This window comes from Rattus norvegicus, chromosome 2 (assembly GCF_036323735.1).
Source record: "Rattus norvegicus strain BN/NHsdMcwi chromosome 2, GRCr8, whole genome shotgun sequence".
Taxonomy (NCBI): domain Eukaryota; kingdom Metazoa; phylum Chordata; class Mammalia; order Rodentia; family Muridae; genus Rattus; species Rattus norvegicus.
This window is the reverse complement of record NC_086020.1, coordinates 177,919,152-177,940,354: the sequence shown is the minus strand read 5'-3', so window position 1 is coordinate 177,940,354 and position 21,203 is coordinate 177,919,152. Positions and strand designations below refer to the sequence as shown.

Sequence of the window (21,203 nt, the reverse complement as noted above, 5' to 3'; positions counted from 1 at the left end):
TTGCGCTTGCTAGGCAAGCGCTCTACCACTGAGCTAAATCCCCAACCCCCCTGCCTTCCTATATTGACCAGGCCTCCTGACTGCCCTGGAAGCCAGGCTAGCAGTCCCCTGAGGTTGTGGAGTTTCTTCAGTCTTGGCTTCCCACTTCTTGTAAGCCCACTGGGATGACAGATGCTTGCACCATTGCATCTGTCTCTTCTATGGGTTCTGGGGATCTGAACTAAGGCTTGCATGAGTGCTGTATCTGCTGAGCCATCTCCCCAGCACCAGTATTCCTTTGTAGGAAAGAGCTTATAGTGGAAAGAAATGTGATGGCACAGGCAATGACTGCTTTATTGTTCAAGCTGGTAGGTGAAGAGAGGCTGGAGTGTGGTTGGTCTGCTCTCTGCAGAGTGCTTGGGGTCCATCACTACATGACTGATTATCAGGAATGTGGTACATTTTCCCCATAATATGAAAGCTATATTACAGTTAGAGAAAAACCATCTGATCCCAGTGCATCACTTCATAGTTTATGCAGTAAAAAGAGGTAATGGGCACAGCAGGACTAACATACGGGCTGGAATATAGCACATATCTAATACCCAAAGACTGGTGTTAGACTACCATGCTTCTGGGACCTTTTCAACATTTATCTGGGCCAGGAGGCCAAGAAGCATTCTGAGTATTCTCTTTTCACTCTAAAAATGTTAATTCTACAAGAAGTCAGACATTTACTTATTTTTTGAGATATAGTCTCACTCTGTAGCCCGTGATGGCCTTGAATATGCAACAACCCTTGTGCCTCAGCTTGCTGAGTGCTAGGATTACCATCATGCACCACCATACCCAGCTTCAAATCCAGATTTTTTTTTTTTTTTTCGGAGCTGAGGACCGAACCCAGGGCCTTGTGCTTGCTAGGCAAGCGCTCTACCACTGAGCTAAATCCCCAACCCCTCAAATCCAGATTCTAACAGAAGCACTTTTGTACCTGCTCTCACCCATCTCTGCAAAGCTGTGAGGCTGGTCCCTCCCATCAAGGACGTGAAGGTCTGTTTTCTTTTTTTTTTTTTAACTTTTTTAAAAAAATTTTTATTTATCTAATGTATATTTCAGATGGTTGTGAGCCACCATGTGGTTGCTGGGAATTGAACTCAGAACCTCTGGAAGAGCAATCAGTGCTCTTAACCACTGAGCCATCTTTCCAGCCCGAAGGTCTGTTTTCATATGATGCTTTGAAGCCACCTCAGGATCTGCTCTGACACGCTCATTTGGCTTCCAGGGAAACTCCTAATTTTCATGAGAGGACATTCCTCCCAGGCCATGGCATTCCATCTACTTAGTTTTAGAGGTGCTGGGATCAGACCCCAAGCTTCTGCATGCTAGGCAAGGACTCTAGTACTAAGCTATACCACGGGTCCCATTGTTTATTGATTTAGTCCCTGACTCGCCTGGACTCCAGTTACAGTTGTTTGATTGACTCCAAAAGGTTCTATAGAAGTGACTTCCAATACTGCAGTACCCGCAATGGATCCAGATCTCAGGAGTCCTTCACCATCTTCTTCAATGACGGAGGAGTTAGGGAAACACTTGAGAACACGGGAACTCACAGAGGCTGCGCCTTCTCTAGGAGGTAAACAGAGCAGGTAGCACTCGTGGGAAGTCTGTCTGATGGGAGGGAAGCGGGTGAAGGCCTGTACTTGCGTATTTGCCAAAGGAGCCCTGACCATAGAGTAAGCTCTAGGCTAGCATTGGCCAGACAGGAAAACCCTATTTCAGAAAACTAAAAACTTAAAAAACAAAGTGCACAGGGAGCATGTCAGCTCATACAACAACACACACATGCACATAGAAATAAAAGAAAGAAAAATGATTAAGAAAATGAAAGCCGGGGTTGGGGATTTAGCTCAGCGGTAGAGCTCTTGCCTAGCAAGCGCAAGGCCCTGGGTTCAGTCCCCAGCTCCAAAAAAAAAAGAAAGAAAGAAAGAAAATGAAAGTCTCGAACATAGCATGATGGCCTTTAATCCCAGCACTTGGGAGGCAGAGGCAAGTGGATCTTTGAATTTGAGGCCAGTCTGGTTTACATAGCGAGCTCCATACACAGAGAGACCCTGTCCCCCTTCACCACAAACAAAGTTCTCCCACATAAAAGTCACAAATTAAGTCAAAAAGAAAAAATCATACACCAAAATTAACCAGACCCAAAGACTATACAACTGTTTTAAGGCAAAAGTCTTCTGTAACCCGGCTAAAGGCTAACCTGACACTGGACTCTCCCCCACCTCTCTAGTGCTGATATATACAGGTGTGAGTCATCATGCCCAGCTTTGGTGTACACACACACACACACACACACACACACACACACACACACACACACACACCAGTCTCTGTATTCCAGGCTGACCTTAAACTCCTTCGGTAGACAAGGATGACCTTGAAGCTCTGATCTTCCTGTCTTATTTTAGCTAAGGTTTCTACGGATGTGATAAAACACACAAAAAGCAACTTGGGGAGGAAATGGTTTGTTTGGCTGACTCTTCCAGGAACAGCCTATTGCTGGGGAATCAGGGCAGGAATTCAAGCAGTGCAGTAACCTGGGCATAGGAACTGATGCAGAGGCCATGGAAGGAAAGGTGCAGTTTACTGGCTTGCTCTTCATGCCTTACTCAGTCTGCTCTTTTATAAAACCTAAGACCATCAGCCCAGGGGTGGCCCCACCCCATGTGGACTGGATCCTCCCACATCAATCATTAGGAAATGCCTTACAGGCCTGCCTACAGCCTGATTTTATAGAGGCAATTTCTCAATCAGGTTGCTTCCTCTCACATGACTTTATCATGTGTCAACTTTACATAAAACTAGCCAGCACATGTCTCTGCCCCTTCATGGGCTGATACCACAGGTATAAACCACTAGCCTTAGGCCTATGCTTTTCTCCTTAAAGCGCAAATCCTGTTGAGTATTAGAAAATTATTGGACAAAATAATTGAAAAAGATATCCAAATAAATACTCATTCACGAATGACAGCCACAGCATCACATTCACAACAGGCAAAGAGGAAGAATGAGTGGGGTGTGGTGGCACATCTTAGCCACACAGCTCAGTAGGAGCAAGATGTCCAGACCCTGTCCCAAACACATGGGAAGTCAGGCATGGTGGCACACATCTGAACTCCTAGCACTGAGGAGGTAGAAGCGTTAGGAGGCCATGGTCACCCTCAGTTACATAAGGAGTGGAGGCCAGCTTGGACTCGAAGAGTCCCTGTCTCAAAATACAAAATGGAGGTTATTTTGGACTAGGGACACAGCAACTTGGGTAAAAGTGTTTGACACAAAAGCTCAACTTGATTTTGATCCTAGGATCCCATCAGGAAAGGAGAGGATTGATTGCTGAAGATAAACACTGTCCTCCACGTGCTCACTGTGACCTGTGCATGCATGCACGCGTGCACGCACACCCACACCCACACTGTTACACATACACTTACACACACACTCACACACTGTTACACATACACTCACTCACACACTCACACACTGTTACACATACACTCACACACTGTTACACACATATACACTCTTACACACACACACGCACACATATATTCACACTTGCACACATACATTCTTTTTTCATGTGGTTGCTGGGAATTGAACTCAGGACCTCTGGAAGAGCAGTCAGTGCTCTTAACCGCTGAGCCATCTCTCCAGCCCGCACACATGCATTCACATTCTTATACACACACTCTTTTTTTTTTTTTTTTTGGTTCTTTTTTTTGGTTCTTTTCTTGGGGACCGAACCCAGGGCCTTGCGCTTCCTAGGTAAGCGCTCTACCACTGAGCTAAATCCCCAGCCCCATACACACACTCTTATATGCACTCACACACTTTTAGGTTATTTTTGGTTATTTTTATGTTGTATAAATTATTTCATTTGAAACATTATTCAGATTAGAAAAACCACTTAAAAGTAAATGGTAGGGTTGGGGATTTAGCTCAGTGGTAGAGCGCTTGCCTAGCAAGCGCAGGCCCTGGGTTCAGTCCCCAGCTCCAAAAAAAAAAAAAAAAAAAAAAAAAGTAAATGGCAGCTCTTTCCAAATTCAATTAAAAACATTATTTTTTTTCCTGTAAGACAGGGTTTCTTTGTGTAGCCTTGCCTGTCCTGGAACTCACTCTGTAGACCAGGCTGGCCTTGAACTCATAGAGATCCACCTGGTCTCTGCCTCCCAAGAGTCCTCACTGCCTGTCCCTAAGAATGTTTGTTTTTTTTTTTTAAATTTAGTATTAAATGTAGCTAAGATGTGCCACCACATGCAGGTGTGCACAAGCTGTTCCTGCTGCTGTACTTCCAAGCCATCTGGTTCACGTCTTACTTTTTGGTTCTGGGGTCAAATTTGGGTTATCAGGCTCATGCCCTAAGTACATTTATTTATTTATTTAAAAGATTTATTCATTTATTATATATAAGTACACTGTTGCTGTTTTCAGATACACCAGAAGAGGGCATCAGATCTCTTTACAGATGGTTGTGAGCTACCATGTGGTTGCTGGGAATTGAACTCAGGACCTCTGGAAGAGTAGTTGGGTGCTCTTAACCACTGAGCCATCTCTCCAGCCCCCTAAGTACATTTATAAGCACTTGTCAGCCCTAAACTTTATTTATCAGAGAAATGGAGAGAGAGAGACAGAGACAGAGAGAAACAGAGACAGACAGACAGAGACAAACAGAGACAGACAGAGAGAGACAGACACACACACACAGAGAAACAAAGACACAGAGAGAGACACAGACGGACAGACAGACACACACACACAGAGACAGATAGAGAAAGACACACAGAGAGAAACAGACAGACAGACAAAGACAGGGGTGGGGAGAGGGAGAGATGAGTGTAGAGGTCGGAGGACAGTTTTGTGGCCTGTGCCCCAGTGGCTTGCTGGGTACAGTGTTCAGACTACCTGCTGGGCCACCTCTCCAGCCCCTGTGCGCAACACTGTACTGGAGTTTCTTCACATCAGAAACTACTTTCCTTCCTCTTCCTTACCTGTTGGTGTGTAGCTTGAGCTGAGAATTCATAGGCATCAGAATCTGCTCACGTTGGCAGTCTGCATAGAAAAGTTGGAGTTTTTCAAATACCTAGTGGGAGAAAATAATTTTTCCCTCATTGAAGGGGAGAATACAAGTTATGATATCTATTCACATGTGGATGCGTCTCCTCTCTGGGCAATCCAGGGGGACTGTGTGTTGTGTGGAGGTCAGAGGACAGCTCCATCCTTATTGAAGCAGGACCTCTTTTATTTCTGTCGTGCCACTCTAGGGGGATTCTGTCTGAGACTCTCAGCTGTAGGGTACTAGGATTACAGATGTGCACCACCATCTGCCTTTTTCGTGTGGGTTTTAGGAATCAAACTCAGGCCATCAGGCTTCGGCAGCAAGCAGTCAGCTTTTTCTAGAATAGTGAATACTGTGTGAGAACTTAGTTAGAGCTACAGGTCAGAGCCGTGCCGGGCACCCCACGCGGCCTGCCTGCTTCAGAGAGACAAGAGTTAGGTGGGTGCTTACCAGGATCTGGATCTCATCGGACAGCTCGAGCACATTCCTCTCAAACTGACCGAAGGAGCTGTTCTTACTGCGGACCGTGACCTTGATCGTGGTCCTGCCAGCGGCTTTTGTGTGAACAACCATGGCAAAGTTGTTCTCAGCCGGAAGTTGTAGAAATACCTAGACAGTAAAGGGATGGGGTGAGAAAGTATTCACTGGGGCTGGGCTGGAGGCTCTGTGCTCACTTCTCATACAGGGAGGCCTGGGTTCCATCCCAAGCACATCAAGGGGGATGCCTCGGCAGGCCCTCAAGGGGCAGAGGCAGGAGGATCAAGAGTTCAAGGTCCCCAGTTGCTGTGGCACAGGCCTTTAATCCTATCACTCGGAGGTAGACACAGGTGGATCTCTGTGCTTCTGAGGCCAGCCTGGTACACAAAGGGGTTCCAGGACAGCCAGAGCTACATAATAGAGACCTTGTCTCAAAACCCCACGTCCAGGTCACTTCCAGATACTTCCTCAGTTCAGACCTGGGGCTGTATGGTGCAGCACGCCTGTTCTCTCCTCTCCCCTTTTGTAACTTCCCTTCTCCCCCTTTCCCTTCTCTTCTTCCTTACTCTCATTTTAAAAATAGGATCTTCCTCTTTTCTTTCTTAGTTCTTTTCATTAAAAAACTAAGACAAATCTATTTTGTTTTAGAGATCTTTAAAAATATTATGTGTATGGGTTTTTAAAAAAATACTTATTTTTATGTATATGGCTGCTCTATCTGCATGTACACCTGCCTGCCAGAAGAGGGCACCAGATCCCATTACAGATGGCTGTGAGCCACCATGTGGTTGCTGGGAATTGAACTCAGGATCTCTTGAAGAAAGGTCAGTGCTCTTAACCGCTGAGCCATCTCTCCAGCCCACTAGTTATTCTCAGTTTTGTTTTATGTGTATGGGTGTTTTGCCAGCATTATATCTGTGCTCTGTGCACTGTGTGTGTGTGTGTGTGTGTGTGTGTGTGTGTGTGTGTGTGTGTGTGTGTGTGTGTGTGTGTGTGTGTGCAGTCCCCATTAGACCAGAACAGAGTGTTGGATCCCTTGGGAGTAGAGTTAGATGATTGTGAGCTACCATATAGGTGCTGGGACCAAACCTGGGTCCTCTGGAAGAGCCATCTTTCCAGCCTCTTGACAAAATCTCATATACCCCAGGCCAGCCTTGATCTTGCTATGTATTTCATGATGACCTTGAACTCCTGATCCTCCTGTCTCTGCCTCTCTAGTGCCAGGATTATAGGGATACACCACCACACTGGGCTTTTCTGTTCCTTCTTTCCTTTCTTTTCCCTTCCCTTCCTCCCCCCCCCCCCCGCCTCCCACCCCCACAAAGGGTCTCACTATGTTGTACAAGCAAGCCTCATTTTCAATCTCCTTGACTCGACCTCCTAAATTCTAGGCTTCCAAGTGTGTTCTAGCAGGGTTGGAGAAGTAGCTCAGCAGATAAGAGCACTGGCACTCTTCCAGAGGACCCAGGTTCCAGTACCCACATGGCAGCCCAAACTTGACTGTAACTCCAGATACAGGACTTCTGACACTCTCAAAGATGTATGTGCAGGTGAAAGATGAAAACACATGAAAGTAAAAGTAAACGAATTGTATATTAAACAACAACACCCCCCAATATGTTCTACCACACCTCATTTTTTTTAAAAGATTTTATTTATTTACTTCATGTATGTGAGTACACTGTATCTGTCCTCAGACACACCAGAAGAGGGCATCAGACCCCATTACAGATGGTTGTGAGCCACCATGTGGTTGCTGGGAATTGAACTCAGGACCTCTGGAAGAGCAGTCAGTGTCTCAACCGCTGAGCCATCTCTCTAGCCCCTACCACACCTCATTTAAGGACTTGTTTTCTTCCCTCATTTCCCTTCCTGTTCCCAGCAGCATGGGCAGCCTAAGCAAAGCAAGCCTCTGTGCTGGTCAGCCAAGGCTGGCAAGACTCCAAGCATCCTTCTGTGTAATCTCCAAGTCAGCCATTCACATACATGGGAGAGAAGAAAGGCATCCCTCGGTGTAGTTCCCCTTTGTCTTTTTCAGGCTTCAGTGTGAGGTGTGATGGATGGGCATGAAAACCATCTTCAAAAACTTCAAAGTCTTTTTCTTTTTTTTTTTTTTTTTTATTAACTTGAGTATTTCTTTTTTTTTTTTTTTTGGTTCTTTTTTTTTTCCGGAGCTGGGGACCGAACCCAGTGCCTTGCGCTTCCTAGGTAAGCGCTCTACCACTGAGCTAAATCCCCAGCCCCGAGTATTTCTTATATACATTTCAAGTGTTATTCCCTTTCCTGGTTTCCGGGCAAACATCCCCCTCCCCCCTCCCCTTCCTTATGGGTGTCCCCCTCCCAAGTCTTTTTCTTTTTATTAGAGACAAGGAAGGTGTAGCTCTGGTTGGCCTGAGATTTGATATGTATACCAGGCTAGACTAGAACTCAGAGACATGCCTCTACCTGCCTCTGCCTCCCAAAGAATGCTGGGATTAAAGGTGTGCGTCACTCTGCCCAGGTTAAACACAATCTTTTTTTTTTAGATTTAAAGACCCAGGGCCTCGTGCTTGCACTTTATGGGTGTTACCGAGTTACTGAAAGCACTAAAGTTCACGATACACTAAACTGAGGTAAGCAGGCCAAGAAATGTCATCAGCAATCAGAAGAGACTCTGGAAATTTGAATTCTCAGATGTGAACATTGACAAATGTACAAAAGAGAAGCTGATACTCACAACATTCCAGATTGAATTTTAAATTCCTGGGAAAAAATAAATTCCAGAAACAGGATACTGTGTTACTAATTTTTTGTCTTTCACTTGAATTACAAATAAACTACATTTCCTGCATGTGTTATAATTATTTTTTAAGTAATAAGCTTTTGCATGAAATTGTGTCAATTTAAGCCTAAATAATAAACGATTCTTGATAACATTGGGCAACAAAAGAATCCCTGAGGTGGGCCAGACATGATGCCATCCGTGCCTGGAATTCCAGCATTCAGAAAGCAGAGGCAGGAGGATTACTGCAAGTTCAAGGCCAACCTGGTCCACACAGAGAATTCCAGGGCAGGACAGCCAGTACAAAACAATGACGCCCTGTCATTTGTGGAGGGTGAAGGGCCTAGGAACAGTGGTTAGGAGCGCTTGCTTTTGCAGAGGACCCCAGCTCACTCCTGCCTGGGATGCTTGCTCCAGTGGACCCTGGTGCTCTTGCTTCCAAGGACACCTGCACGCATGTATACCCTGCAATTAAAAGCTAAAGATAAGTCCTACAACCCTCATGGTGATGCATACACAGGTAAATCGTACCTCTGAATGCCTGGGTACCAGGTCCAGCACATCTCTTTTGCTCATGGACCAGTGGAATGTGAGCATGGGGCTGGCATTGCTGAAGGAGAAAGGAGTCTGGGTACTAGTCACTCCCATGACGTAAACTGGCATCTGAAAAGAAAGTGTGGTGTTGTGCTGTATACCCTGCCTGCCTACCATTATCCAAATAGTGAGCCCAGAGCATGGCTCTCATACCAGAGTTGGGAACGATGGTGCACACCTGGAATCCCAGAATTCTGGAGGCTGAGGCGTGAGGATTGTCTTGGGTTTCAGGCTAGCAAGGGCTACATAAGACCCTGTATCAAGAAAAGCACACACATGGGGGCCAAAAAGGTGCCTCAGCCATTACGAGCACTGGTTTTCTTCTCGAGGACTCAGGTTCCATTCCCAGCACCCACATGGTAGCTCACAACTGTCTGTAACTCCAGTTCTAGGAAATCCTACAACTTCTGGCCTCCATGGGCAACAGGCATGCATAGATAGACAGGCAGGAAAACACCCATACGCATTAAATTAAAATAAATAAATCTTTTTAAAAGAGCAGATGTGGGGGAAGGAGAGAGGAACAAAGGAGGACCCACTTACACACTTGCTTTGTGCAACTGACCTCCGTGGCTGTGACGAGTCGGGTCGCAGCCGCAAGGATCCTAACAGCCTGGAGCTGGACAACTTCAATTTGGACTTCATCCTGCTCAACAAGTGGAGAGCAAGCTTAGGCCAGGAGGCTTCTGTGGGCTGGCAGAGATGCTTACAACAAGCTCATTATACTGCTTCTGATATTCAACAACATCAAAATCCCTACCATGTATGTTTGATTTTTTTCTTATAAAAAAGTTCTATAAAGGATAGGAACCACATCTTACAACAGTGCCAAGAACTCTGTGGGTTCTCCACTAAAGCCCACGTGTTTTCTATGCCAGATGAGGGGCACCAGAAGGACACTCCTGATACCCTGGCACCCTCTTCATCACCTGTACCCATGACTATGGGGCAGTGGACCACAAGAGGTAGCCTGGTCCTTGGTTGAGCTAAAGGCTTTGAAGCCCTGGAGACCATGAAGGGATGGTAGGAGTTTACTTGTTCCCAGGCACCAGTCCCCTGCCACTAGCTGCAGTCCCCCATAAATTTGTGGCCATCAGTTATGTAAGGGCAATGCTGCAGGCCCCTCCACATGCAGATGAGGCATCCCTAACGTCTCAGACCCAGACAACAGGGAAAGAGAGGGACCTGTGGTCGTGTAGACTCAAGATAAATCTCCATGCTAATGAGATACCTAGAGGCCTGGAGGGCTTAGCCAATAAGTAATAAGTTGTTCTTCCCAGACATTCCTCCCTGCAAAAAGAATTTAACCTCAGGCACATCCTGAGAAGTGGGGTATAGTTTTACACATCCATTTCCCATCTTGGCAGTAAATGGTTTGGAACCACAGACTGTCTCTTTTCATCGGGTTTCACTGTGGGGAGTCATGGAGAAGGCCTTTGCCTACTGAGTCACCGTCTAGTCTCCTAGAAGGCCTGTCTGCACTCCTAGCCATGACCGCCATCAAGCCCAAGCCTGCAGTCAAGCCAAGGATGCTCCACATAGGACCAGCCAGAGCTCCTCCTTACCCTCCATCCCACCCTGGGATCCAGGCTGCCAGCTCCCACTCCATTCACTCCATTCTCAGCTCTTCCTTGGCTCCTAGCGGTGCCTGGATGCCCGAGAGCCTGAGAACCGGATGGCCCTGGCCTCATCACAGAGGACGGACCCTTGACCAGTTCTGCCTGACTTGGGCCTCACAGCCACCTTGAGCAGTGCCTCCGGACTTCCCTGTGGTCCAGCACACATCCTGCACAGCAGCCTGGGACAAGTGCAGTCAAACTCTCTGTGTCCTGCCTCCCCAAGCAGCCATGCCCTGTGGTGGAGCAGATGCAGGACCCACAACCCTACACATCACCCCAAGATTCGGGAGCAGAAACGGCACAGCAAAGATACCTGGGAAAACACAATGACTTTGCCAGTGTCTTCATTCACTGTCTGGATGGTGCCGTGTACAACAGCCGTGCCCACCACTTTGGCTGTAACTTGCCCTCTCCTGTTAACAGCAGCTACAGTCTGATTGCTGATAGAGAAGTGAATGGTGGACTGGGGCTGAGGGCCACCTTCAGACATTATCTGGAATTTAAAACACTAATGAATGCCTGGAAGAACATAAAGCCACACCCCTCTTCTCAACATTTGTTTTTTCAGGTAACGTGACTCCTCTACTTCCAGGCCAGCACGCGCTGCATCAACACAAGTGTGTGCAGAAGAAACGTGTGCTGCAAACAGCCCGCAGGGCTCCACAGTGTTTATGCCACTCGAGTCGTTGACAGGAAAGCTTCCTTTCTTCTTCATTAGACCCAGCTGTGCTGGGCACACTGCAGAGGACAGTATGTGTGCATGTAAAACAGAAAAGGCAAATCATATTTTCTGCTTTAAAAGCATTTTTTTTTAACACTTAAAGCATGTTGGAGAGATGGTTCATCGATCCAATGCCCCCTTCTGGTTGTCAGACACACTAGCTACAGTGTACATATATAAACTAACTAACTAAATAAATCTTTTAAAAAAATCATCTAATCGCTTCTCAGCCTTTTGGCTAAGATCAAGTGTAAAAAACCATCTATATCATCAATATAGATTTTTATAGATCACAGGCATACATCTGCAATCCTAGGACTTGAAAGTCTGAGGCTGGAGGGTTGTCAGGAGTTCGAGGCTAGCCTGAGCTGCTTAACAAGGCCTTGTCCCAAAAACCAAAACTAAGGGGCTGGAAGGATGACTCAGAGTTAAGAGCACTGGCTGCGGGGCTGGGGATTTAGCTCAGTGGTAGAGCACTTACCTAGGAAGCGCAAGGCCCTGGGTTCGGTCCCCAGCTCCGGAAAAAAAGAACCAAAAAAAAAAAAAAAAAAAAAGCACTGGCTGCTCTTCCAGAGGACCTGAGTTCAATTCCCAGCACCCACATAGCAGCTCACAACTGTCTGTAAGTCCAGTTCCAGGGGATCTGACATCCTCAAACATAAATACACACAAGTAAAACACCAATGCATATAAAAAGTAAGATACAAATTATTAAAAAAAGAACAAGGGGGCTGGGGATTTAGCTCAGTGGTAGAGCGCTTACCTAGGAAGCGCAAGGCCCTGGGTTCGGTCCCCAGCTCCGAAAAAAAAAGAACCAAAAAAAAAAAAAAAAAGAACAAAACTAAATCCAGAACCAAAGCCTAGGAGAGCTCACCTGCATCATGTTAGTGATAATCAGGGTCATTTTCTCAGGAACGAGTCTAAATGGAGGAAAGACCTGGGGGAAGCAAAGGGGCAGCATCAGCCACTGTGGGTTCTGGGCTCTGTTGTTTGTAGCCTTCCCCTAAGGAAACTGCTCACTGCACACAAACAATAACACCACACTATGCACTTTGGTTTTATTTGTATCAGCAAAACCATTCAATAGTGTTTAAGCAACTCACTCTGCCTACTCATTAAGATTACGTTTACAGGTAAAGGCACTTGCTACCAAGCCTGACGACCCGGTTTGGCCTTTTTCACCTGTGGCATGAGTGCCCCTCCTACACGCAAAATAAATGTAAAAAAGGTAAGATTATACCTAAAGCTTCTTTCTTTTCCATAAAGTAGAGAAAACAACATGGTTCATTGTCAGGTGTATATCAGCTTAAAACATGAAAGAGCGTTGGTTGATTTTCTGGAGGATGCAGCACCCACACTGTGGGGTGGCTCACAACCATCTGTAATGGGATCCGATGCCCTCTTCTGGTGTGTCTGAAGACAGCTGTAGTGTATCAAACATGTAAAAATCTGGCTGACAGCCATCTTTTTTTTTTTCTTTTTCTTTTTCTTTTTTTTTTTTTTTGGAGCTGGGGACCGAACCCAGGGCCTCAAGCGCTCTACCACTGAGCTAAAACCCCAACCCTGACAGTCATCTTTTTTGTTCTTGTTTTTTCATGTTGGAGACAGAACCTAGGGTCCTATGAATGCTAGGCAAGCATTTTTCTGCCGAGCTACAACTTCAGCCTCTATCTTTTTTTTTTTTTTTTTTCCGGAGCTGGGGACCGAACCCAGGGCCTTGCGATTGCTAGGTAAGCGCTCTACCACTGAGCTAAATCCCCAACCCAGCCTCTATCTTTTAATTATCTATCAATCTTGCTTTTTGCAGATGGTGTCACAATGCAGCTCCGGCTTGCCAGAGACTTACTATGCAGACCAGGCTGGCCTTGAACTTGCAGCAGTCCTCATTTTATTTCTTTTTTTTTTTTTTTTCTTTTTTTCGGAGCTGGGGACCGAACCCAGGGCCTTGAGCTTGCTAGGCAAGCGCTCTACCACTGAGCTAAATCCCCAACCCCTAACAGTCCTCATTTTAAAAGGTAAAAAGAAATTCTACATTATATGTGTGGGTATTCTGACTGCATATATATCAGTGCACCATATTTTGGAGGTCAGAAGAGGGCATCAGATCCCAAGACTGGAGTTATAGATGGTTTTGTGAGTTTCCCTCTGGATGCTGTGACCTATTTCCTAGATCCTCTGCAAGAGCGACAAATCTTCTTAATCATTGAGCCACATCTCTACATCTTCAGTCCTATAATAATCTGCTAATGGCATAAGAAATTACTTTGACAAACATTCGCTGGACTGTTTAAGTTACAGATGTCTTCATGCTTGTATATATGTGTATTGTGTGCATGTTTGTGGAGGTCAGAGGTCAAGGTTGGGTATCTTCTTGAACCATTCTTTACCTTATTGTTTGAGGCAGAGTCTCTCACTGAACCTGAAGCTAATGACTGAGCTAGGCCGACTGCCCAGCAAACTCCCTGGACATGTGGGTCTCTGCCTCCCCAGGCCTGGGATTAAGGGGGCGTGTTATGCCTGGCTTTTCATGTGGGCACAGGGCAACGAACTCAGGTCTCCGTACATTTGCTGCAATCCTCTCAGCCCTAGGAGATTACTTCTTATATAAGACTAAGATGAAAACTGTAGGTAGGGTGGGGAGGGTGTGACTCAGTGGGTACCTGCTTAGTGCGCATGGAGCCCTGGGTTCAGTTCCCAGAACCATATAAAGTGGGGTGTAGGTAGTAGATGCCTGTTACCCCAGCACTCATGAAAATGAGTTCAAAGCCAGCTTGGAATACATGAGATATTGTCTCAAAAAACAAATAATAAGAAAAAAAGGTTGTATTATTTATGTTAAATATTCAGAGGCCAGCCATGGTGATACTTGCCTTTAATCCAGGACAAGGAAGGCAGAAATAGGTAGATATCTCTGGGTTCAAGGCCAACCTATTCTACATAGTGAGTTCTAAACCAGCCTGGGTTACAAAGTGAGATCCTATCATGACATAAAGTATACACACGGAAGAGCTTGCCGCTTTGGAGCACGCCTGTGCTTGCCTGCTGAGAAGGCTGAGGCAGGTTAGGAATTTGATGCCAAGAGAGAGAGATAGAAGGGAAAAGAGAGATGAAGAAGCCGGGGAGATGGCTCAGTGGTTAAGAGCACTGGTTGTTCCTCCAGAGGACCCAGGTTTGATTCCCAGCATCCACATGACAGCTCACAACTATGTGCAACTTTACTCTCTGAGGAGCTGACACTTCTTCTGGCCTATCTTTTGCACCTTCTACATGGTGCACAGTCACACATAGGCAAAACACTTACACACACAGAAAAAAGGTTGAGAGAAAGTGACTATAATTCATTTTAGTGGGTTAGTGGGTTTTTTTTGTTTTTTTGTTTTTTTTTTTTTTGACAGGGTCTTACTGTGCATTCCTGGCTGCCTTGGAACTCGATTTGTAGTCCAGGTTGGCCTTAAACTCATAGAGATCCACCTGCTGATGCCTCCCCAGTGCTAGGACTAAAAGTGGGTGCTACCATGTCTGGCTTATTAGTGTATATGTGTATACATGTCTTATGTGTGGAGGCAGAGGACAACTTCCAGGAGTCAGTTCTCTTTCTATTGTGTGTTCCAGGGATTGAACTCAGGTAGTCATCAGCCTTTCCTATCAGGCGCTTTCACCAGAGGAGCTGTCTCACTATCTCATTCACATATATGTACATACACATATACATATAAACTTTTTATGTGTGCTTTCTAAATTTTCTACAAGAAGTATATTCCATGTCTTTATTAATATTGGAGAAAAAATTGGTTCATTTTACCCAGGAAAACATATTCTGTATAAACGGGAAAGGACCATGATGCGAAGTGAGGACCTGAGGGCTTTTACTCACCTCGATGTGCCGAGGCGCTGATGTGAATTTCCTCCCCATTCTATCTGTGGCAATGGCCACAAGTGTGGTTTGTCCAACAGTGACAGCACGGAGCATGTAGTTTTCAGAGTATTCATCCTGGTCTTCCGTTAATCTGCAAAGACCCATGAGGTATTGGCCAGAAAGATCTGGCAGTTTTTGCTTGTTTGAGACAGTCTCCCTCTATGTAGTGGCTATCCTGGGACTTTCTATGTAGACTGGTCTGGAACTTACAGAGATCTGTCTTCCTCTGCCTCATGGTGCTGGGATTAAAGGATTAATTAAAAATGCCACTAAGCCCTGCTAAGATCTGGTTTTGAGAAGGATCAGTGTAGTAATTCATCTTTCTAAGATGCTTAATATAATTTAATTCTTGCTAAATGGACCTTCCACAAAATGAATCTCCAGAGTCAAGACTAATTTCCTTCAAGAAAGAAAAAAAAGAAAGAAGTTTCTGGGGAGCAAACCCTTCTTCTCAGGCTGAAAGGATTAAGTGTGGTAAGAACAGAGTGGCAGCATTGTAAAGACCAAATTCCCTGGCCCTTTCTCTTTGTATTTTGAGACAGAATCTCATATAACCCAGGATGGCCTTGTACTCATGATCCTGTCTCCACCTCCCAAGTGCTGGGATGACAGGTGTAAGTTACTGTGCTCAGGAAGTCCTTGCATGTCTTCTTTTTCGAAGGAGACTACCAAGAAGGTTTGCTGGACAATTTTGAAGGTCTTCCAGGCTGGCTGGGGCACTCCCAGAAGATAACATCCAAGGAGAGTTTTAGACAATGACATATTTTAGTACTTAAACAAGGCATTCAGGAATCTTGACTATTTTAATTTTAATATTTAATTTTATGCTTTTATTTTACATGTATGGGTATTTTGTTTGCATGCATGTCTGTGCATCACTTGTGTGTCTGGTGGCCAAGGAGGCCAGAAGAGGCCATCGGATCTCCTGGAACTGGAGTTACAGATAGCTGTAAGCCACCAAGCAAGCTGGAAATCAAATCCAGATTTGATCCAGCCAGTGCTCTAACCACTGACCCATCTCTCCAGCCCCATTATTTTCATTTTTTGAGGGAGTCCTGTGTAACTCAGACTGGCCTTAAACTTGTGACATTTGTGTCTCTGCCTCATGAGTGCTGGGGTTACAGGTGTGCACCACAGCACCCAGCCTGGACGAAATACTTCCCAGAGACACTGATGGAGGAGAGAGTATGGACTGAGACGGCTACAGAAAGGACAGAAAACAATCGGACTTAACTAAGGGAAGCTGAGAGGCCACCAGGAGGGAGAAGAGAGGTACTGAGTGGAACTCACCGCAGGGTGACAATGGCAGATGCCAGCTGCAGCCTGACATCCATGTTTCTGAAGTACTTGTTCCGGAAAGGGTGTTTAGAAGAGCCAAGAACCCTCACAACCACTAACACGGTTTTACCGATCTCCACCTAGTAGTTGAAAAAAAGGCAGCAAGGGACAGGTGTTCATTAAGCAAAGATGGCTAAGTTTCTGAGGGGCAGACATTTCTGTGCATGACAGGTGCTCCTGGTACACTCTGGTCAACTCCCCCTGACGCTGGGTGTACTATTCGTCCCTCCCAGCTCCGAGGATTTATTCACTCTTTTCAATTACACGTATTTACTTGAGTGTATGTGCATGCCTGTACATACGACCTAGCCATCCACCTGTTTCTGTTTGTCTGTGTCTCCTTTGCACCCCTCCCTACTCTGTAGTCCGGCCTGGCCTGAAGCTCATTGTTTAGAATAGGTTAGTTTTGTACTCACAAAGATCTGCCTGACTCTGCTGTCTGCATTCAGGGCTTGCTCTTTTTTCTTTTCTTTTTTTTTTTTTAAGTTAAGTCAGTGTCTAACCCTGTAGCCCAGGCTGGTCTGGACCTCACTATGTACACCATGTTAGCCTCAAACTCATGGCAATCTTAGCCTCCCGAGTACTAGGCTTGAAGGAATGAACCTCTGTGCCTTCCTTTTGGATTCTGTTGTTGCGTTGATAGGGTTTCCTGCTGAGACGGCCTTGAACTCACTATTCAGTGGATGCCCTCACTCCTGGGATTACAGACTTGCACCACTACACGTAGTATATTGGTGTGGACAGTAAACCCAGGGGTTTATGCAGGCCAGGGAAGAACTCTATGAACTGACCTGCATCCCCAGTCTCTTCTTGGATTTTAAACATTTATTATTAGCCAGGTAATAGTGTATGCCTTTTATCTCAGTACTTGGGAGACAGAGTCAGATAGATCTCTATGAGTTTGAGGTCAGCCTAGTTTAAAGAGTGAGTTCTAGGATAGTCAGGGATCCACATGAGGAATCCTATTTTGAACCCCTCCAACCCGTGTGTGTATTTAGAGAGGGCCGTGTTCTCTGTGTAGCCTTGGCTATCCTGGAACTCACTTTGTAGACCAGGCTGGCCTTAAACTCAGAGATCTGCCTACCTCTGCCTCCTCATTATTGGGATTAAAGGCCTGTGTTATCACCACCCTGTTTGGTTTTTTTGAGACTTGGCTTCTCTAGGTATCCCTGTCTGTCCTGGATCAGACTGGCCTTGAACTTACAAAGATCTGCCTGATTCTGCTTCTGTTGTGAGTTAAGGTAAGCACCACCATGCCAGGTTCCTTCTTGGATATTTTAAAAGTAAAATTTTTTTTTTGCTGTAAAAGTAAATTTTTTGTTAGCATTGCACTAGGCTTGTATTTTTCTCATGACCCCCTTTTATTTTTTGAGCCGAGTTCTTCCAATGTAGCCTAGAGTGGCTACAATATCTTGATCTTGCTTCAGACTCCTAAATGCTGGGATTATAGGTATATATCACCATGCATGGTTTAAGTGTTTTTTTAAAAAACATTTTACTTAATCAGACATGAATTAAGGCTGAAGCTTAGCAACTGGGAGAATTGTTGATTAACTGAAATAACATGGGTATACATAGTGAGTTCCAGGCTAGCCTGAGCAATAGGGTGAGACTCTCCTCAACAAACAACCAACCTAAAAATACCCATTTTATTTCTCTTATTTTCATCATGTTTAACACTGGAATGCTGTTTGGGTTTTTGTTTCATTTGATTTGTTTTTATGGAAAAGATGACAGTCGATTTTGGAAGATGACACGCTCTTGAGGGATGAGATTGGACAATGGCCAAAGGGACCGGCGAATGGTGGTATTTTAAGGGCTGACATTTTATTCGTCTAAGATCTTGGCAGGAACTGTAGTTGAGAGATTGCATTAAAATATTGAAGGGGCAAAAAAAAATATATTGAAGGGGCAATGAATAAAACTTGTGTCATTTCTGACATGAAACAATTCTCTGACTTTATCAGATAAAACAACTCTCACCTTATCGATCAGATCCAGCTCTACCTCCTGTATGTCTGACACCCTGACCTGGGCCATTGCTGGACCCAAGTAGGCCAGGCACAGGTCATACACTTTCAGGGTTAGAAATCCAGGATGTGCTGGAACTAACTAGAAGGAAGAAGATGGTCTTTAGTTGCAGCAAAACCATACATGGAAACAGAGGTTAAGAAACTTGAAATTCAGTAGCATCTAACATATACCACCAGGGAACAGATTTCATGAATGAAAATCATGTAGATATGTGCTATTGTGTTAGTTTGATTAAGTATGGCCCACAGACTAACGTATTGTGTCTGAATGCTTGGCCCATAGGGAGTGGCACTATTAGGAGGTTTGGCCTTATTGGACTAGGTGTGCTTGTTGAAGGAAGTGTGTCACTGTGGGGGTAGGCTTTGAAGTCTCCTATATTCAAGCTAAACCCAGAGTAGTACACACTTTCCTTTTGTCTGCTAATCAAGATGTAAAGCTCTCAGCCCTCCTCCAGCACCATACCTGCCTCCTGTGCCCCCATGCTTTCATGCCATGATGATAATGGACTAAAGTTACAGTTAGGACCATAAGCTGGCCCCAGGGAAACCCTGTCCTTTATAAGAGTTGCTGTGGTCATGGTGTCTGCTCACAGCAATACAACCCTAACTAAACAGCTGTGACTGCAGATGGTGGTGGAAATGGATTAGCAGACTTCTCTGTCTTCATTCCAAAGCTACTGTGTGGCAGAGTGCTTCGATCATCCTATGTCCATACCTGTCTCAGTCTTCCTTTTTTTAAAAAAAAAATGTATTCATTCATTATATATAAGTACGCTGTAGCTGTCTTCAGACACACCAGAAGAGGGCATCAGACCCCATTACAGATGGTTGTGAGCCACCATGTGGTTGCTGGGAATTGAACTCAGGACCTCTAGAAGGGCAGTCGGTGCTCTTAACCACTGAGCCATCTCTCCAGCAATCCAGTCTTCAATTTAAAAAAAAATGGCAGGGGCTGGGGTGGGGAGATGGCTTAGCGGTCAAGAGCACATAATGTCCTTCCAGAGGTCCCCAGTCAGTCCCCGGCACCCACATGACGTGGTGCGCAGCTGCTTGTAACTCTAGCTCCAGAGGATCAGATGCCCTTCTCTGGCTCCAGTGGCTTCTTACACTCAGTGTAGAAACCACACACCGAAACATGTGTACACACATAACTTAAAAGCTAGTAATAACGGTCCCCAGCTCTGAAAAAAAGAAAACAAAAGCTAGTAATAAACATTTTACTAAGCACAAACATTATAGGCAGGCATGGTGGCACACACCTTTAACCCCAGCACTTGTGAGATAGAGGCAGGTGGGTCTCTAAGAGTCCAACACCAGCCTGTCTACAGAGTGAGTAACAGGCCAGCCAGGGCAACCAGTAAGATCCTGTCTTAAAAACCTTTTTGAAAAAACAAAGCAAAATAAAACTAACTCAGGAACAGATCAAGTCAGGTGTGGTGGTGGTGCATGCCTTTAATCACAGCATTAGGGATGCAGAAGCAGGTGAATCTCTGTGCGTTTGAGTCCAAACTGGTCTACACAACATGAGTACCCAGACACCCAGGGCTACAGAGAAAGGCCATGTCTAAGAAAAACAAAAATAAAACACATCAAAGCCCAGAGAGATGGCTCAGCAGTTAAGAGCACTGGCTGCTCTTCAGTAGGGCTCAATTCCCAGCACCCACATGGCTGTCTGTAACTCCAATTCCAGGGAATCCTACACCCTCATACAGACATACATGCAGGAAAAACATCAATGCGTATTATAAAAAAGGGAACAAGTCAAAAAGATTGTTCCCCAAGGCTGGACCCAAATTAACAAATGCCATCCATAATCTACATGGACTCAAGGGTAAAAGTCACGTGGTTACTTCAGTGGATGTAGCAAACACTGTTGGCAAAATCTAGCATCCCTTCATGATGACAGCTGTGATGAAATAATATTGGTAAATTTCATGGGGATTGAACCTGGGTCCTCTGGAAGAGCAGCCAGGGCTCCTAACCACTGAGCCATCTCTCCAGCCCAAAGATGGGAATCTCTTAAGGGGGATGAATCCTAAGTTCCCAAGGAACATGCATTTTGTCAGAAAGCACAAAAAAGGCAGCGGAAGATGCAGGCAAAGAATGTGAAGGCAGTGGGTGACAGTCCCTTGTCAAACCTAATGCGTCGGCCCCTAACGCAGCATAAGCTCTGTCCAGTCCATGCATGTGTTTTCATCATCCACCTCAAACATGGAAAGTGGGACCCTTTGTTACACGGCCAGGGGTTCAAGGCCCAATCCGAGGCTGACTCCTCCTGCTCCACTTTTGGCTCCTGAAGTTGCCCAGGCACCTGTGAAGACCTCACAGCAAAGGACTCTGTCTGTCACTGTGAAAACTGATGGACTGGCACAACCACCCCACCATGGTTTTCAGGTAACTGCTGTGACCACCATCCCCACAGGCAGTTTCCATGTGGCCCCCCCCTCCCCAAGGCACACAGATTCCCCATAGCTCATCTCCTGTGCTGTTTTTACAAATAAACTTGAGACAGGATCTGTTAGAAATAAAACAACCTCAGAACACGTGTAGCTTAGAAAGTTAAAGACCTCTAAAATGAAAACTTTAACATAATCTCAGCACTTGGGAGGTAGAGGCAGGCCAATCCCTGTGAGTTGTAGACCAGCTTGG

The 21,203-nt window shown here is 45.4% G+C and overlaps 1 protein-coding gene across 25 annotated transcripts in view; it reads right to left on the bottom strand.

The window, feature by feature from the left end:
- The window catches only part of Nup210l (nucleoporin 210-like), a 119,329-nt gene that overhangs the window by 22,621 nt on the left and 75,505 nt on the right, over positions 1–21,203 (bottom strand). For 13 of the 25 annotated variants that reach the window (XR_010063631.1, XR_010063632.1, XM_063282260.1 and 10 more), the window contains 10 exons: positions 18,505–18,633; positions 16,474–16,601; positions 15,142–15,274; positions 12,142–12,204; positions 10,860–11,039; positions 9,493–9,573; positions 8,865–8,996; positions 5,546–5,704; positions 5,028–5,119; positions 1,427–1,605 (listed from right to left, as the gene is read on the bottom strand). Coding sequence is in view for 20 of the 25 variants with exons in the window: in XM_063282260.1 (XP_063138330.1) it covers positions 1,427–1,605; positions 5,028–5,119; positions 5,546–5,704; positions 8,865–8,996; positions 9,493–9,573; positions 10,860–11,039; positions 12,142–12,204; positions 15,142–15,274; positions 16,474–16,601; positions 18,505–18,633 (1,276 nt within the window). In the remaining 5 variants the exon portion in view is untranslated. Of the gene's footprint in view, positions 1–1,426; positions 1,606–5,027; positions 5,120–5,545; positions 5,705–7,207; positions 8,315–8,864; positions 8,997–9,492; positions 9,574–10,859; positions 11,040–12,141; positions 12,205–15,141; positions 15,275–16,473; positions 16,602–18,504; positions 18,634–21,203 lie in introns of those variants that run through there. The other 12 variants (XR_005500328.2, XM_039102771.2, XM_039102773.2 and 9 more) reach the window with 11 other exon arrangements.